Source organism: Schistocerca gregaria, chromosome 5 (genome assembly GCF_023897955.1).
Source record: "Schistocerca gregaria isolate iqSchGreg1 chromosome 5, iqSchGreg1.2, whole genome shotgun sequence".
NCBI lineage: Eukaryota > Metazoa > Arthropoda > Insecta > Orthoptera > Acrididae > Schistocerca > Schistocerca gregaria.
This window is the reverse complement of record NC_064924.1, coordinates 187,154,548-187,170,080: the sequence shown is the minus strand read 5'-3', so window position 1 is coordinate 187,170,080 and position 15,533 is coordinate 187,154,548. Positions and strand designations below refer to the sequence as shown.

Genomic DNA, 15,533 nt, shown 5'->3' with positions numbered 1-15,533 from the left:
GCAAGTTCAAAAATGGTTCAAATGGCTCTGAGCACTATAGGACTTAACATCTGTGGTCATCAGTCCCCTAGAACTTAGAACTACTTAAACCTAACTAAACTAAGGACATCACACACATCCATGCCCGAGGCAGGATTCGAACCTGCGACCGTAGCAGTCGCGCGGTTCCGGACTGCGCGCCTAGAATCGCTAGACCACCGCGGCCGGCTCAGACGCAGCATAAAAGACAGTAAAGTCTTACGTTGTTGCTGCCATTCAGTGGTGTGTCGATCGCCTGAGAATGAAATTAGAAATTTCTCTACAAAATCGTGGTTTATGAGTTCTATATTGAACACTGATAATTAATAATTTTATAACTTTTCCCAAAAAGGAATTGTAATTGTAGGAAAATCAAAGGAAAGGTGTGTGGTCTAGTATCGGTAAACTATATAATATCCCAGTCATACAATAAAAAGTAGTCACACTATTGTTCTCATCCCTTCTGATTCTTGAGCCAAGCACGTAAGCACTTGCTTCAATCCGCTAGTGTAAATCAATAACTGAATAATATTTGGTAGCAACCGACTGACTGAAACATACATTCACACGCCAGCAGCCACAGATTTGATGTTCTTAACGTATGAAACTCGTTCGAAAAGTAAATTTACTATTTATGCAGGAGATAATAATCAGATATTTCCTAAGTCAATGTTCATCAAGCGCGGAAATTTAAATTTCCCTCGTGTAGTCAATTACTGATATACTGCTAATTATGTATTTTACTCCCAGACAGGTATACCTAAGTAAAATGTACTGAGCACTAAATGAAACTTTAAATGAAAATGATTAGTTGAGGAACTATTTAAAATTTTAGCAGTTCTGTTTTTAACTAAAGCCATGTTAGGAGCTTTGAACTTACGTAATGGGACTGTTAACCATAGCGTTTCTGTTCTCCAATTTTTGAAATATAGATTCAAACAATGTGTAAGTGTGTTTCCCCGTTCTGATACCTACGAAAACGTTATTGTCCTTCAGAGATACACTACACGACACACGTCATTTCCACAGTCAGTCTGCAACAGTAGCGAAGCGGATGCGCCGCAGTTCCCATGTGTGGGCGCACAACCGTTATTTACGTAATTACTTTCCTCCTGAGTGTAGGTCTTTAACACTACTACAGAGACAACATTCCCACTTGCCTCATGTGTTCTCTTGCATCATTTCAACCTGCAGGATCAAAGGTCTGTTATCTGCAAGAGGCGGCATATACGGCCATGAGTCCATGCAACCGATTGGATCATCGTCTCAGGCCATTTAGCAAAATGGCCAAGAGTTATCAGCAGAGGGCATCGTATCTCCCACACGGATAGCATCTCTTGTGCTGATGTCGATGTATTAGTTCACACGGTTAGCGGCAGACGACACTTGACGCATATCACTAGGGCGATGAACAAACATGCTATACTTAGAGCGCTAGCTGATGACGCCTTTAGTCACCGGCACAGAACAGAAAACCTTCTCAACAAGGCACGACTGTCGTACTCAAATTACGGCCTACTGTTATTTACATTGGGATTATGGATTTGGTGTATTTTAAAAGTGTTGTTGAAGAACTTCGCTAGTGAGTATTGGTTTCTGTGGAAACCCAGTGTACAGAATTACGTTGGCTTAAGGAGACCACAACAGTTCGTGGGCTGTATTCTGCAGAACTGTTGAACTCTTTCCATTCAATAGCGTAAACGTTACGCATTACCATACATTCTTATGAAGATATTACCCACAACGAGTACCTTTGCAACCAGTGCGGAACTTAAAACATGAGGGCTTGTGAAATCAAAACTAGTGACGTAGTAAATCAATGGCTTCGAACGCTTTTCTTCAGGACTCCAGGAATATAGGAATCGCATGGGGAGAGATCGGGACAATATAAAGAACGTGTACAAAAGTCTTTTTGTTCGAGTGCCATAACCCACTGAAACACTGCACCACCATTAACGCAAAGCCGCAGGTCGACAGCTAGCAGAAAGTTAAGCTCCTCATACAGTACACACCCCCAGAGCAGTTGACAGGCGACCTCATACCACAGCAGGAAAATACCCATCCACATGTTTAATAGGTTTTTTCGAATATGCTGCATAACTTTCTCTCGGAACTCTTACACATCGTCCACAGAATCTCATTCACATACCATGAAATTTCCAAATCTTTCGAAATGTGAAGAAAGATACTCGTTGCCGTCGACTAGTATCAGGTAAAATCGATCATGGTTCCGTCGGCCATCGCAAACATTTTATCAGGAAGGCACTGACCACCTTTTCTCAAAGTGGGATGAATGCGTTACATCTATGGCAATTACTTTTGAGATAATTAACTGTTTATATATTTCGTTTCCATATGTCTCGTTTTTTTTGTTTGATTGCCCCAATATATATCTTCCTATATGACATGTCCACTGCTAGAAGGAGTGTCGTTTAATATATTCCTGAGGACGAAACAATTTTTTTGTTGTAGAGTATTTTACTTCTCGTCGTGGCCATCAATACTGTAGTAACTACTGGTAACCAAACAACAGTCCTGTAAAACACAGTGATAATTTGTTATGTATAGTAACGTTAATCACAGCACGTTCTTTGACGTTATTCATACGTTATTATTGTCTGAAACATTCGTTCAATGTTGTTTACGTGCGATGATGGTACATTTACAAAGACACTGCTGAATAAGACAAATACACTCCTGGAAATGGAAAAAAGAACACATTGACACCGGTGTGTCAGACCCACCATACTTGCTCCGGACATTGCGAGAGGGCTGTACAAGCAATGATCACACGCACGGCACAGCGGACACACCAGGAACCGCGGTGTTGGCCGTCGAATAGAGCTAGCTGCGCAGCATTTGTGCACCGCCGCCGTCAGTGTCAGCCAGTTTGCCGTGGTATACGGAGCTCCATCGCAGTCTTTAACACTGGTAGCATGCCGCGACAGCGTGGACGTGAACCGTATGTGCAGTTGACGGACTTTGAGCGAGGGCGTATAGTGGGCATGCCGGAGGCAGGATGGACGTACCGCCGAATTGCTCAACACGTGGGGCGTGAGGTCTCCACAGTACATCGATGTTGTCGCCAGTGGTCGGCGGAAGGCGCACATGCCCGTCGACCTGGAACCGGACTGTAGCGACGCACGGATGCACGCCAAGACCTTAGGATCCTACGCAGTGCCGTAGGGGACCGCACCGCCACTTCCCAGCAAATTAGGGACACTGTTGCTCCTGGGGTATCGACGAGGACCATTCGCAACAGTCTCCATGCAGCTGGGCTACGGTCCCGCACACCGTTAGGCCGTCTTCCGCTCACGCCCCAACATCGTGCAGCCCGCCTACAGTGGTGTCGCGACAGGCGTGAATGGAAAGACGAATGGAGACGTGTCGTCTTCTGCGATGAGAGTCGCTTCTGCCTTGGTGCCAATGATGGTCGTATGCGTGTTTGGCGCCGTGCAGGTGAGCGCCACAATCAGGACTGCATAGGACCGAGGCACACAGGGCCAACACCCGGCATCATGGTGTGGGGAGCGATCTCCTACACTGGCCGCACACCTCTGGTGATCGTTGAGGGGACACTGAATAGTGCACGGTACATCCAAACCGTCATCGAACAAATCGTTCTACCATTCCTAGACCGGCAAGGGAACTTGCTGTTCCAACAGGACAATGCACGTCCGCATGTATCCCGTGCCACCCAACGTGCTCTAGAAGGTGTAAGTCAGCTACCCTGGCCAGCACGATCTCCGGATCTGTCCCCCATTGAGCATGTTTGGGACTGGATGAAGCGTCGTCTCACGCGGTCTGCACGTCCAGCACGAACGCTGGTCCAACTGAGGCGCCAGGTGGAAATGGCATGGCAAGCCGTTCCACAGGACTACATCCAGCATCTCTACGATCGTCTCCATGGGAGAATAGCAGCCTGCATTGCTGCGAAAGGTGGATATACACTGTACTAGTGCCGACATTGTGCATGCTCTGTTGCCTGTGTCTATGTGCCTGTGGTTCTGTCAGTGTGATCATGTGATGTATCTGACCCCAGGAATGTGTCAATAAAGTTTCCCCTTCCTGGGACAATGAATTCACGGTGTTCTTATTTCAATTTCCAGGAGTGTATTTGATAATGAATGGCCCTGCGAGATCCGTGCAGCGAAAAAGAAACAATAGAAACTCTCTTAATTTATGTGGTTCCATTGTGAGAGTTTTATTGAACCATAATCTATGCAAGTAGTCCGCAGCGCGTGGTCTTGCGGTAGCGTTCTCGCCTCCCGCGCTCGGAGTCCCGGGTTAGATTCCCGGCTAAGTCATGGATTTTCTCTGCCTCGTGATGACTGGGTGTTGTGTGTTCATCATCATCATTAACTTGCAAGTCACCGAAGTGGCGTCAACTAAAGAGGACTTGAAATACGGTGGCGTAACTTCCCCGCATGGGGTCTTCCGACCAACAATGCCATGCGATGTCATCGTTTCATTTCAGTTGCGATGGACACACCTTGCGAGCATTGCAGAGGATGACTGTAAAAATTGAATGAAATCAGCGAAGGAATCAGTCGTGAGATCTAAAATGGTACCAGCGGTCCAGCTAACAGAAACAAAGTGATTGTGGAGTTAAACAGAAAGAAGTACAACGATAGAGCAGTTCGTCATTAGCTAAATATCTGTAGCGTGTAGAGTGACGTTATTGGACAGCAAATGACGACGCGTTTGAGTTTGCCCAATGCCTGCAGAACGTTAACTGCCATCATGACAAGTGCTAACGGCGAATTGGGGACGATGTTTCGTTGTTACGCGGGTGTGTTCTTTGTGTTTAGGGAATGGCTTCCTTTTGCGCTGAAGGGAACGCTAAATGTTTAAGGTCATGGACACACTTCAAACCATTGTGCACTGCGCATTGTAGTGGAAGAGTTTAGAGACGATGACTATATTAGTACCGCAAAGCACTCTGTCATAAAGTAACATCTTTGAGGCAAATGTTTGTCAACAAAGGTGAAATGGACTGGCTTGCTCAGAGTCACGACCGGACCACAGCAAATCTCCTTTCGCTGTAACTTAGGATGCTTAATTTACTCTAGATCCTGACATCCTGTAACACAAGCCGGCCTCTGGTGGCCGAGCGGTTCTAGGTGCCTCAGTCTGGACCCGCGCGACCGCTACGGTCTCAGGTTCAAATCGTGCCTCGGGCATGGATATGTGTGATGTCGTTAGGTTAGTTAGGTGTAAGTAGTTCTAAGTTCTAGGGGACTGATGACCTCAGATGTTATGTCGCATAGTGCTCAGAGCCATATTTGAACCTGTAAGACAATCTTATCTGATTTTCATTCTTGAGGAAGAATGTGTGGCCATTCCTCTACAGACATTCTGACACGCCGTCGTAAAGACGAAAGTTGAGTTACACTATATAACTGCCCACTAACAGGGGTCTGATTATCCATAATATTATCAAAATAAAAGTGTAAACATGACATAGAGACGATGGTTCCATAGAAAAGACTTTTTTCATATCATTTGTTTGGAGCAGGTTTAAACATCCTCTGGTTGGTAATAAGTGAATGCTATGTTTGCATTTTGTGCACGAACACACTTACTGCGCATTATGCAGTTTGAACCCAACCTGTAAGGAAATGTGCTGTTACACTCAAAGGGTTTAGACGTGAGAAGAAGAGCTGCCATCAACGCCCGTAAAATTTTTCAATTATGTGGGAAGGGGACCTCTATCTTAGTATAGACAACTACTATTCCCTATAATTGTATTTATTGGAATCACTTTTCCACACCTTTGGCCCTTACAATGCACAAGACGAATCTCAAGTGTCGCCTTTTCAGACAAGGGGAACCTGGTATTAAATTTCTCAGATGACATAAAATATAAAAGATCAACAACATCACAAATTTTGGGATAGTGACTGGCGTATTGTGACGAGCCAGTTGCTCGGCCACCATTGACCAGACGTTTTCAACTGGTTAGAGATCTGGAGAATGTGCTGCCCAGGGCAGCAGTCGAACATTCTCTGTATCCAGAAAGGCCTGTACTGGACCTGCAACATGCGGTCGTGCATTACCCTGCTGAAATGTAGGGTTTCACTGGGATCGAATGAAGGGCAGAGCCACGGGTCGTAACACATCTGAAATGTAAGTTCCACTGTTCAAAGCACCGTCAGTGCGAACAAGAGGCGACCGAGACGTGTAACCAATGGCACCGCCTACCATCACGCCGGGTGATACGCCAGCATGGCGATGACGAATACACGCTTCCAATATGCGTTCACCGCGACGTCACCAAACTCGGATGCGACCCTTATGATACTTTAAACAGAAACGTTTTGCCATTCGTGTACCCATGTACGTCCTTGAGCACAACATCGCATGCGTTCCTGTCTGTGATGCAGCGTCATGGGTAACCGCAGCCAAGGTATCAGAGCTGATAGTCCATGCTGCTGCAAATGTCGTCGAACTGTTCGTGCAGATGGTTGTTGTCCCCATCTGTTGACACAGGGATCGAGACGCGGCTGCACGATCCGTTACAGCCATGCGGATAAGATGCCTGTCATCTCGACTGCTAGTCATACGAAGCCGTTGGGATCCAGCATGGCGTTCCGTATTAACCTCCTGAATCCATCGAATCCAGTCATTGGATGTCAAGCTACCCGAGCAGCAATGTCGTGATACGATAAACTGCAATCGCGATAGGCGACAATCCGACCTTTATCAAAGTCGGAAATGTGATGGTACGCATTTCTCCTCCTTACACAAGGCATCACATCAACGTTTCACCAGGCAAAGCCCGTCAAGTGCTGTTTGTGTATGGGAAACCGGTCGGAAATTTTCCTCATGTGACTACGTCTTTGGCGTCGCCACCGGCGCCATCCTTGTGTAAATGGTCTGAAAAGCTAATCATTTACATATCACAGCATCTTCTTCCTGTCGGTTATTTTCGCGTCTGTAACATGTTATCTTCGTGGTGTAGTAATATTAATGGCCAGTAGTGTATTTCCCCCTCCTTCTGGGCCATATGGAAACGTGGTCATCAATTATACTAATCTGTCAGCTTTCTCTTTCCTATTTCTTCTTACTCCCAAGTAACGAAAATGTTGGGCACTTGTGAAGTCAAGTCTGTGGTTGCGTGCTAAAAACAGTAAAGCCATTGTCGTGCAGACTTTCTACTTTCTCTAATGCACTTCGAGTAAATGGCAATAAATTCTCTCGATTTACTGTACTAATTTATCCCTCAATCGATTCTAGAAGGCCTTGTACTCTTCCTTTTGCGCTGCAAGTGTACAAGACACTTTTAAACAGAAACAAATGGTTGAAATGGATCTGCACACTACGGGACTTATCATCTGTGGTTATCAGTCCCGTAGAACTTTGAACTACTAAAACCTGACTAACCTAAGAAAATCACACACATCCATTTCGAAGGCAGGATTCGAACCTTCGACCGTACCGGTTGCCCAGTTCCAGACTGAAGCGCCTAGACCCGTTCGGCCACATCAGCCGGCCAACAAAACATTCCATCCTGTCTTCGATATCGATTTGATGCCCTTCCAGGGATGAGGTGGGAGGACACATATTTGTAGAGTAATGATACATGAAATTTTGGCCCGCTAGGTTAGCCGAGAGCGCTAACGCGCTGCTGCCTGGACTTGGGTAGGCGCGCCGGCCCTGTGTCGAACACACCTGGTGGATGAATGACGAGGGCCGCATTGCTGAATATCGGGCTCGTCCTACTTCCCACCTCAATTACACGACTCGCTGACATCTGAAACACGTTTGCACTATTTAATGATGTATCTTAGACACACACAGCTGAGGTACATTGATTCGCTCCCCGGGGGGTATGGGGTGTCGTTATTAAGGGCATCTGGCCACCCCTTCAAACTAACCATGCCAAATCCGATTATAACTGTGCCGACCCTGCGCAAACTGCGGGACAATGGCGCTAGCAAAAGAAGAAGAAGAACGATGATATATGAAATTTTGTTTGATCAAAAAGATGTGCAAGGAGAATGGACTAGTCAGACGTGGACTAATTAGTACCCTGTCACCTGATTACTCTATTAGCCTTTACATATGTGACCGATCTGAAGTCTGAAGTGGTTGTTGACAAGTGAAACCAGGTGAGAAGATAGCTTGTTTATAAAAGTACCCTGTCACCTGATTACGTCGTTATCGTCTACATCTTCACCTGTGTCTGTAATCTTTAGTGGTTATTCACATGCATGAGCAATTGGGAATGTCGTTTAATCATCGAGTGCTCCACGGCAAAGATATCTAACTGAACATAGCTGTTAATATAAAGGTGCTGCCAATCTGGTCCGCAGTAGCTGTGAAAATGCTGCGCCTCCTCCTCGCGGTCCTGTGTCTGGTGTCTTGTGGCCTGGCCGCCCCCCGGCCGGTCAGGGTCAGGACCAGAGGGAACGGCCGGATAATCGGCGGCACCACCACCGACATATCCAGCTACCCGTGGATGGTATCCATGCAGATTAACGGCTACCACGCCTGTGGGGCCTCCGTCATCAGCAGCAACTGGGTGCTGACAGCCGGCCACTGCCTCTACGGCGCCAACATCGCCACCTACAGTGTGAGGGCCGGCACCACGACCCGCGAGAGTGGAGGCGTCGTGTCCGCCGTGGCGTACGGCGTTCTGCACGGCTACTACGATCCCAACACGGTGGACTACGACATCTCCCTGCTGCAGGTGAGCGCCCACTAACACCCAAGACAACCTGATACATTTCGTATATTGACACGGCCCCACAGAATGTAGTACGAGATCTGAGGGACTGAAGCGCAGAATAATAACACGTACGATTATTTAATTAAAAAAATGAGAAACCAAGTATTTCTGAAGGAAAGCGCAGTTATTTACACTGTGGCGAAGAAAGTTTCGGACAACTCCTAATATCGTGTCGAACCACCCTTTTCCCGGCCTAGTGCAGCAGCTGCGTATGGTATAGACTCAAAAAATTGTTGGAAGTCGCCTGCAGAAATAGTGAGCCAAGCTGCCCCTACAGCACTCCGTAATTGCGAAAGTGTTGCCCATTCAGGTTAAAGTGCATGACATGACCTCTCAATTACGTTCCATAAATTTTCGATGATATTCACGTCAGGCGATCTAGAAGGCCATGTCATTCCCTCGATTGGTCAAAACATTCATCAAACCAATCGCGAACGGTTGTGCCCCACTGACGGAGCACATTGTCATTCATCAAAAGTCCATCTTTGAATGGCTCCAAGTAGCCGAACATAATCATTTCCAGTCGATGATCTGTTCGGTTGGACGAGACCAACAAGTCTGTTCCCTGTATACACAGCCCTCGACATTACGGATCCACCACCAGCTTGTACAGTCGCTTGCTGACATATTCGATCCATGGTTTCGCGAGGTCTGCGCCACACTCGAATTCTGCCATCATCTCTCAACAACTGAGTTCGAGACTCAGATAATCAGACCATCAATTTCCAGTGGTCTAGGGCCCAGAGACTTGGGTCACTAGCCCAGTACAGACGCTGCAGGCGATACCATGCTGTTTGCAAAGGCACTCGCGTTCCTCGTTTGTTGCCATAGCCCAATATACCCTAATTTCTCGGCACTGTCTTAACTAATACGTTTGTCGCACGTCCCATATTCATTTCTCCGCTCATTTAAAGCAGTGCTGTAGGTCTATTGGCAGTAACAACTCCACAAAAACGCCGCTGCTCTTGGTTGTTATGTGAAGGCCGTCGGACACTGCCCTCTCCGTGATGAAAGGTAATGTCTGAAATGAGGTATTCATAGCACACCTTTTGGCACTGTTGAACTCGGTATATACAATTCCCTAACGATTTTCGAAATAGTTCCTTGCTTCTATCTGCAATTGCTATTCCACGTTCAGAATCTGTTATTTGCGGTCCCACAGCCATGACCTCGTCGAAAACCTTTTCACATGAATTATCTGAGTACATAACGGCAGCTCTGCCAATGCACTGCCATTGTTTACCTTGTAAACGGAATACTGCCGTCATCTGTACTTGAGCATATAGTGATCGCATGACTGTTTTCACATCAGTGTAGGTTATCCTTTGGTAAATCCTGGCACAAATGAAATGAAAAGCTTTTAGTATTCAAAAAATCATATCCGATTCTACGTACTCCAATACAGAAAAAGTAAATACATATAACACAGTTTTCAACGATACCTGGTCTGGAAGAAATCAAGACCTGTAGAGGGTTAGATCGAAATTTTGTCAGTTTATTATGTAACTGTGTGATAATACTTAGTTCAGTCAATGATAACCTGAACTTGGCGGCCCATTCTAGATGTCATGAGAATCTGTGGGCCCAAGAGATGGCGACAATTGTAAGAGGCTGCTGTGAAGACTGTCCGGAACGAACGGGGAGGGCAGTTTCTTGATACATTACGAACGGAAAGGTACTTTACTAGAGCCAGCATGTATAGATCGTAATTATGGCGGAGCATTATACGAGTTTACTTAAAATTCAGGATGGGAAAAATCTGTTGTGAAATGGTACACGCCATTCTAACGAATATGAAACAAGCGATATGTTTCTTCTGTAAGCTAATGTGGCTTGTTTGATCCACACTGTCCTCAAGGGTATATTCAAGCGCAGACTGAGTATTTCATACTGCCTGTTCGAAGTTCCGTTTTCAAACTCGTGTGAGTAGGATAAATGTACAAAAAGAGATTAGAGCTCTCCGGCAACGTCTGCAGTTACTGGATGTCTTCCAATCTTCCTCTTCTTCTACTGGTTTTGCCCTCTACAGCTCCCCCTAGCATGTGGGAAGCTATTCCTGTGTTAGACCACCAACTTATTCGTCGTCTTAACATATGTCATACTAGCCTATCTATTGTTGTCAGTGCTTTTCATTTCCCATATCTCCCTTTCTTTGTCGATTCTGTGGGCACATCCTCATTGCATACCTGTCAACACACCCAACATCAAACATTCTTCTATAGCGTAATATCCCAAATCCTTCGATTCTCATCTGTTCCGGTTCTCCCACGTTCCATGTGCTCCAAACGTACATCCTCAGATATATCTTCCTCATATTACAGATATGTTTGACACTAGTTAGGTATCTCTTGGCCAGGAAATCCCTTTTCACCAGTGCTAATCACTTTTTTACGCCCTCCTTGCTCCGTCCGTCATGTGTTACTATACTGCCTAGGAAGCAGAATTCTGTAACTTTATATACTTCGTGATAACCACTCCTCATGATACGTATTTCGATGGTCTCATTTCTGCTACTTTCATTACTTTCGTCTTTCTTCGATATACTCTCAATCTGTGTTTATTAGAGAGTTTATTCTATTCAGCAGATCATGTAATTCTTCTTTACTTTCACTGATGATAGCAATGTCATCACTGAATGTTATCCTTTATATCCTTTCCCTAAATTTTAAATGCACTCTTGAAACTTTTTTTTTTTTTACTTCCGTCGTTGCTTCTTCGATATGTAGATTAAACAATAGGGGTGAAACACGTACATCCCTCTGTTACACACTTTTTAATCCGAACATTTTTTACTTGGTCTTCCCCTCTTAATATTCCCTCTTGAGTCCTGTACAGGCTATGTACTATCTGTTATTTCCTACAACTTACCGCTATTTATCTCAGAATTTCGAACTTCTTGCACCATTCAACATTGTCTAACGCTTTTTCCAGTGGAAAAATTTTATGGACGTGTCTTGATTTTTCTTTAATCTCGCTTCCCTTATCAACTGAAACGACAGGATTGCTCCTCCCGTGCCTTTATCTCTACTAAAGACAAACTAAACGTCGTCTCACACCTACATACTCTTTCCATTCTTCTGTATATTAATCTCTCATAATTCTGGATGCATGAGCCGTTAAGCTAATTGTGCGCCAATTCTCGCACTTCGTGGCTCTTACAATCTTCGGAATAGCTTGGATAGTGGTTTTGTTCCGAAAGTCAGATGGCATACAGCCAGAGTTATAAATTCTACACACTGACATGAATATTCGTTTTGTTGCCACATTCCCCGAAGACCACAAAATTTTGAGATAATGTCATTTATCTCTTCCAGAGCTCTATTAAATTATGATTCTAGTACTGGATCTCCCATCTCTTCCGTATCTACTGTTGTCTCTTCTTCTATCACGTCAACAGACAAGTCTTCCACGACATAGAAGCCTTCAGATACCACCTGGCCGCTCTCTCCTCTACATTTAACAGTGGAATAACCATTGCACTCTTAATTTTACATCCCTTGCTTTTAATTTGGCCAGAGGTTGTTTAGATTTTCCTGTATGCTATTTCATTTTAGATATTTTCTCATTTCCCTTGGAGCCATTTCGCTTTAGTTTCCCTGGACTTCCCAAGAGACTTGTATTTCGGTATTCCTTAATTTTCTTGAACATTTTGGCACTTCCTTCTTTTATCGATAAGCTGAAGTATTTCTTCTGTCTCCCAGATTTTCTTCACAGTTACTATCCTTGTACCTATTTTCTCTTTCCAACTTCTGTAATTTATCGATGTACATTCCTCTTCCCCTGAATTGCCTAGTGACCTATTTCTTATCGCGGTATCTACGGTCTCAGAGAACTTCAAACGTATCTGTTCATTCCTCAGTACTAGTGTATCCCACATTTTTGCTCACTGACTATTTCTCACCAGTCTTTTACACTTCAGTCTACTCTTCTTCACTACTAAATATTGAACTGAGAGAATATCTGCTCCTGGTTACGCCCTAAAGTCCAATATCTCATTTCGCAATCTCTGCCTAACCATGATGTAATATTACTGAAATTTCCACGAATCTCCTCGCCTGTTTCAAGTACACCCCCTTCTCTTGTGTTTCTTCAACAGTGAGTTCGCTATTCAAAGCTGAAATTAATTGTAGAACTGAGGTATTATTTGTCGTCTCTCCTTGGTACCACCAAGGCTCTACTCTTCCGTAAGCTCTTCTTCTACTCCTTCCTACAATTACGTTCCAGTCCCCCATGACTATTACGTGGAAAATTTACGGGACACAATTGAGGGTTCAGTTCGTGCACAACGTGGGCAACAAGCAGCTCGTTATTATGGACGGCTTTAAATGCAGATAGATTCAATATTTCTGCAAGAGGCTTGCAACGACTTGCTGAGTCTGTGCCACGTGAAGCTGCCGCCCTTGTCGAGGCAAAAGGAGGTCCAACACGATATTGTGATGCATCCCGTGACTTTTTTCACTTCGGTATAACTTTATCTCAGTTTTATTGCATAATATTTATTTTTTGACCCAAATTGCGGACCCCGCTAATCACTTCATCATGAGGTTATGAAAGGAACCAGGATGATTATGTTACACAGCCACGGGTTTCCGCAAAGGCGTGCGGGTGGCATACGTGTGTGAGTGTGGTGGGGTGAGGGGGGGCGGGGGGGGGGGGGGTGAGGGAGGCGGTAGGAGCAGACGCTCTTCGCTGCTTCTGCTCTTTCCACATTGTCTTGATTTCAAGGGAGATATGAAGATTTACAGAAGACTACGAAAATTTAGGCCACAGTCTGCCTTCTGTCTCTTCCTCATAGAGTCATATTCGAGCTCTACAAAGGTACTATTTCAACTCGGAGCCGCATCGTTTTCTGCATCTATTTCCTACTTAAAATAATCGTGGTTGAGTATTCCTCCCCAAAATCCATCCCCTATTCCCTAAGGGTCACTTCGACCTCCTGCTACACAGCTTCATCTCAGCAGTAATCTACATTTGTCTCTGGTCTAAGCAGTCCAGTCAGGACTTGCTGATACTACATTCAATTTTTATAATTGCACAGAGAAAGTTGCAGTTTCTAAGAGATATGGTCACACTATACTGTAGGTGTGTTCATCTGTGGACACAACTGCCTCGATTGAAGAGATAAAGCCGGCCGAAGTGACCCAGCGGTTCTAGGCATTACAGTCTAGAATCCCGCACCCAATACGGTAGGTTGGAATCCTGCCTCGGGCATGGATGTGTGTGATGTCATGTCCTTAGGTTAGTTAGGTTTAAGTAGTCCTAAGTTCTAGGGAGCTGATGACGTCAGCAGTTTATTGTCACAGTACTCAGAGTGGTTGTGTTTTTTATTCATTTAATTTTTTTAGACAAGGAATGCAGAAGTACTGATTCATCTCTTGTAAATACAAATTCAAAGTTCTGGGGTATTTCGCCTTACTTGTACGTTGAGACATTGTTTCTCGCAAAATTTCATAATTCTACGCCAACGGGAACTACCGTGTAGGATTTCATGAGTGAGCTTGAGAGTGTCAAATTATGTGACGTAAATGGCACTAGCTTTTAGCTGTATTGACTTATAAGTTTACATTTATTGCACCGTCAAGGGACTATAGACATCAATATCTGACATAAATTTCAACTTAGTACATTACCGTTTACAGGTGAAATGATGTCTTAACAGAATGACGAACAAAGGCAGATAAGAAATGACTAAAACTTTTTTTTCTCTCCACGGATATAACTACCAATTATCTTTTTTCTTGTTTTTTATTTTGTTGTACAGCGAAACCTTGTTTCTTGGCAAATTTCGTGATTCAGCATCGGCATTTACCTACCTCTTTTGATGAGTGTTTCTGTGTGGGTCAAGAAATTGATTTGTTAACTGACTCATTGTGTCACCCGATGTTCTCTACGCACATTATCAGAAACTAACTAAGTGCTTGGTGCGCTGCAGGTGGCCGGTCCTCTCCCAATCGGTGGCAACATCCAGGTTGTGGGTCTCCCTGCCGACGGCTACGACCCACCTGGAGGCCTCGCAGTCACCATCAGCGGCTGGGGTGCCACAGCCACCTCGGGCCAGTTGGCACCGTTCAATCTGATGAAGGTGGACATCACCGTCATCGACCGCGCCAGCTGCGTGGCCAGGTTTGGCGTCACCGACCGCATGATCTGCGCCGGTGAGGCCGGCAAGAGCACCTGCTACGGAGACTCCGGCGGTCCGCTCGTCAGTGGCAGCACTCAGGTCGGCATCGTCTCATGGGGAAGGGAACAATGCGAGACCGATGGCGCCGTCTACGCTAACGTCGGCAACCTCCGTTCCTGGATCGCGGGTGCCACAGGAATCTGATCATGTTCTCTCATTGCCTCTGCATCCATGTAAAACGACTTGCAACCTAATCAGTTTTCATGCACACTCAGAGCTTCTTAAATTTCAGTCTTCTGCCAAGTTTAGCATTATGGTGTATGCCATGCGTTATTATCATCAAATAAAGGATGTTATTTCTTAATTGGCGTACATTTCCTTTTCGCTCATTGTTTTCTGGGAGTCTGTGGCAGGCGAATTGCTGTGGTAAAATGTGATTCGTCAACGTTGTATTATTGTTATAACTTCCAAGATATGTGAAAAACGGTACATAACTTTCTGACACTGGATTTCGAGGAAGCAACTGGACGTACATAGCCGAACAACCGTTTTCGTTATATTACTGCAGTTTGAAAAGCGCATAACATATATCGTTAACTTCGCAGATGCTATGCATGTCTTCTGTTAGAGTAGATGGTAAATACGTGATGGGTACCTGTA

At 44.9% G+C, this 15,533-nt stretch overlaps 1 protein-coding gene across 1 annotated transcript; it reads left to right on the top strand.

Annotated features, from left to right (window-relative positions):
• Positions 1-8,224: 8,224 nt before the first annotated feature.
• On the top strand, positions 8,225-15,237 carry LOC126273042 (trypsin alpha-like). The gene is made up of 2 exons (XM_049976437.1): positions 8,225-8,713; positions 14,685-15,237. Exons 1-2 carry the CDS (start codon positions 8,348-8,350, stop codon positions 15,075-15,077), a joined length of 759 nt encoding a protein of 252 aa, XP_049832394.1. The 5' UTR covers positions 8,225-8,347; the 3' UTR covers positions 15,078-15,237.
• Positions 15,238-15,533: the final 296 nt, after the last annotated feature.

Coding starts and splice junctions, on each gene's coding strand:
- LOC126273042 (XM_049976437.1), top strand. CDS start 8,348: ATGCTGCGCCTCCTCCTCGCGGTCCTGTGTCTGGTGTCTTGTGGCCTG. Junction 8,714..14,684: donor ACGACATCTCCCTGCTGCAG/GTGAGCGCCCAC, acceptor GGTGCGCTGCAG/GTGGCCGGTCCTCTCCCAAT.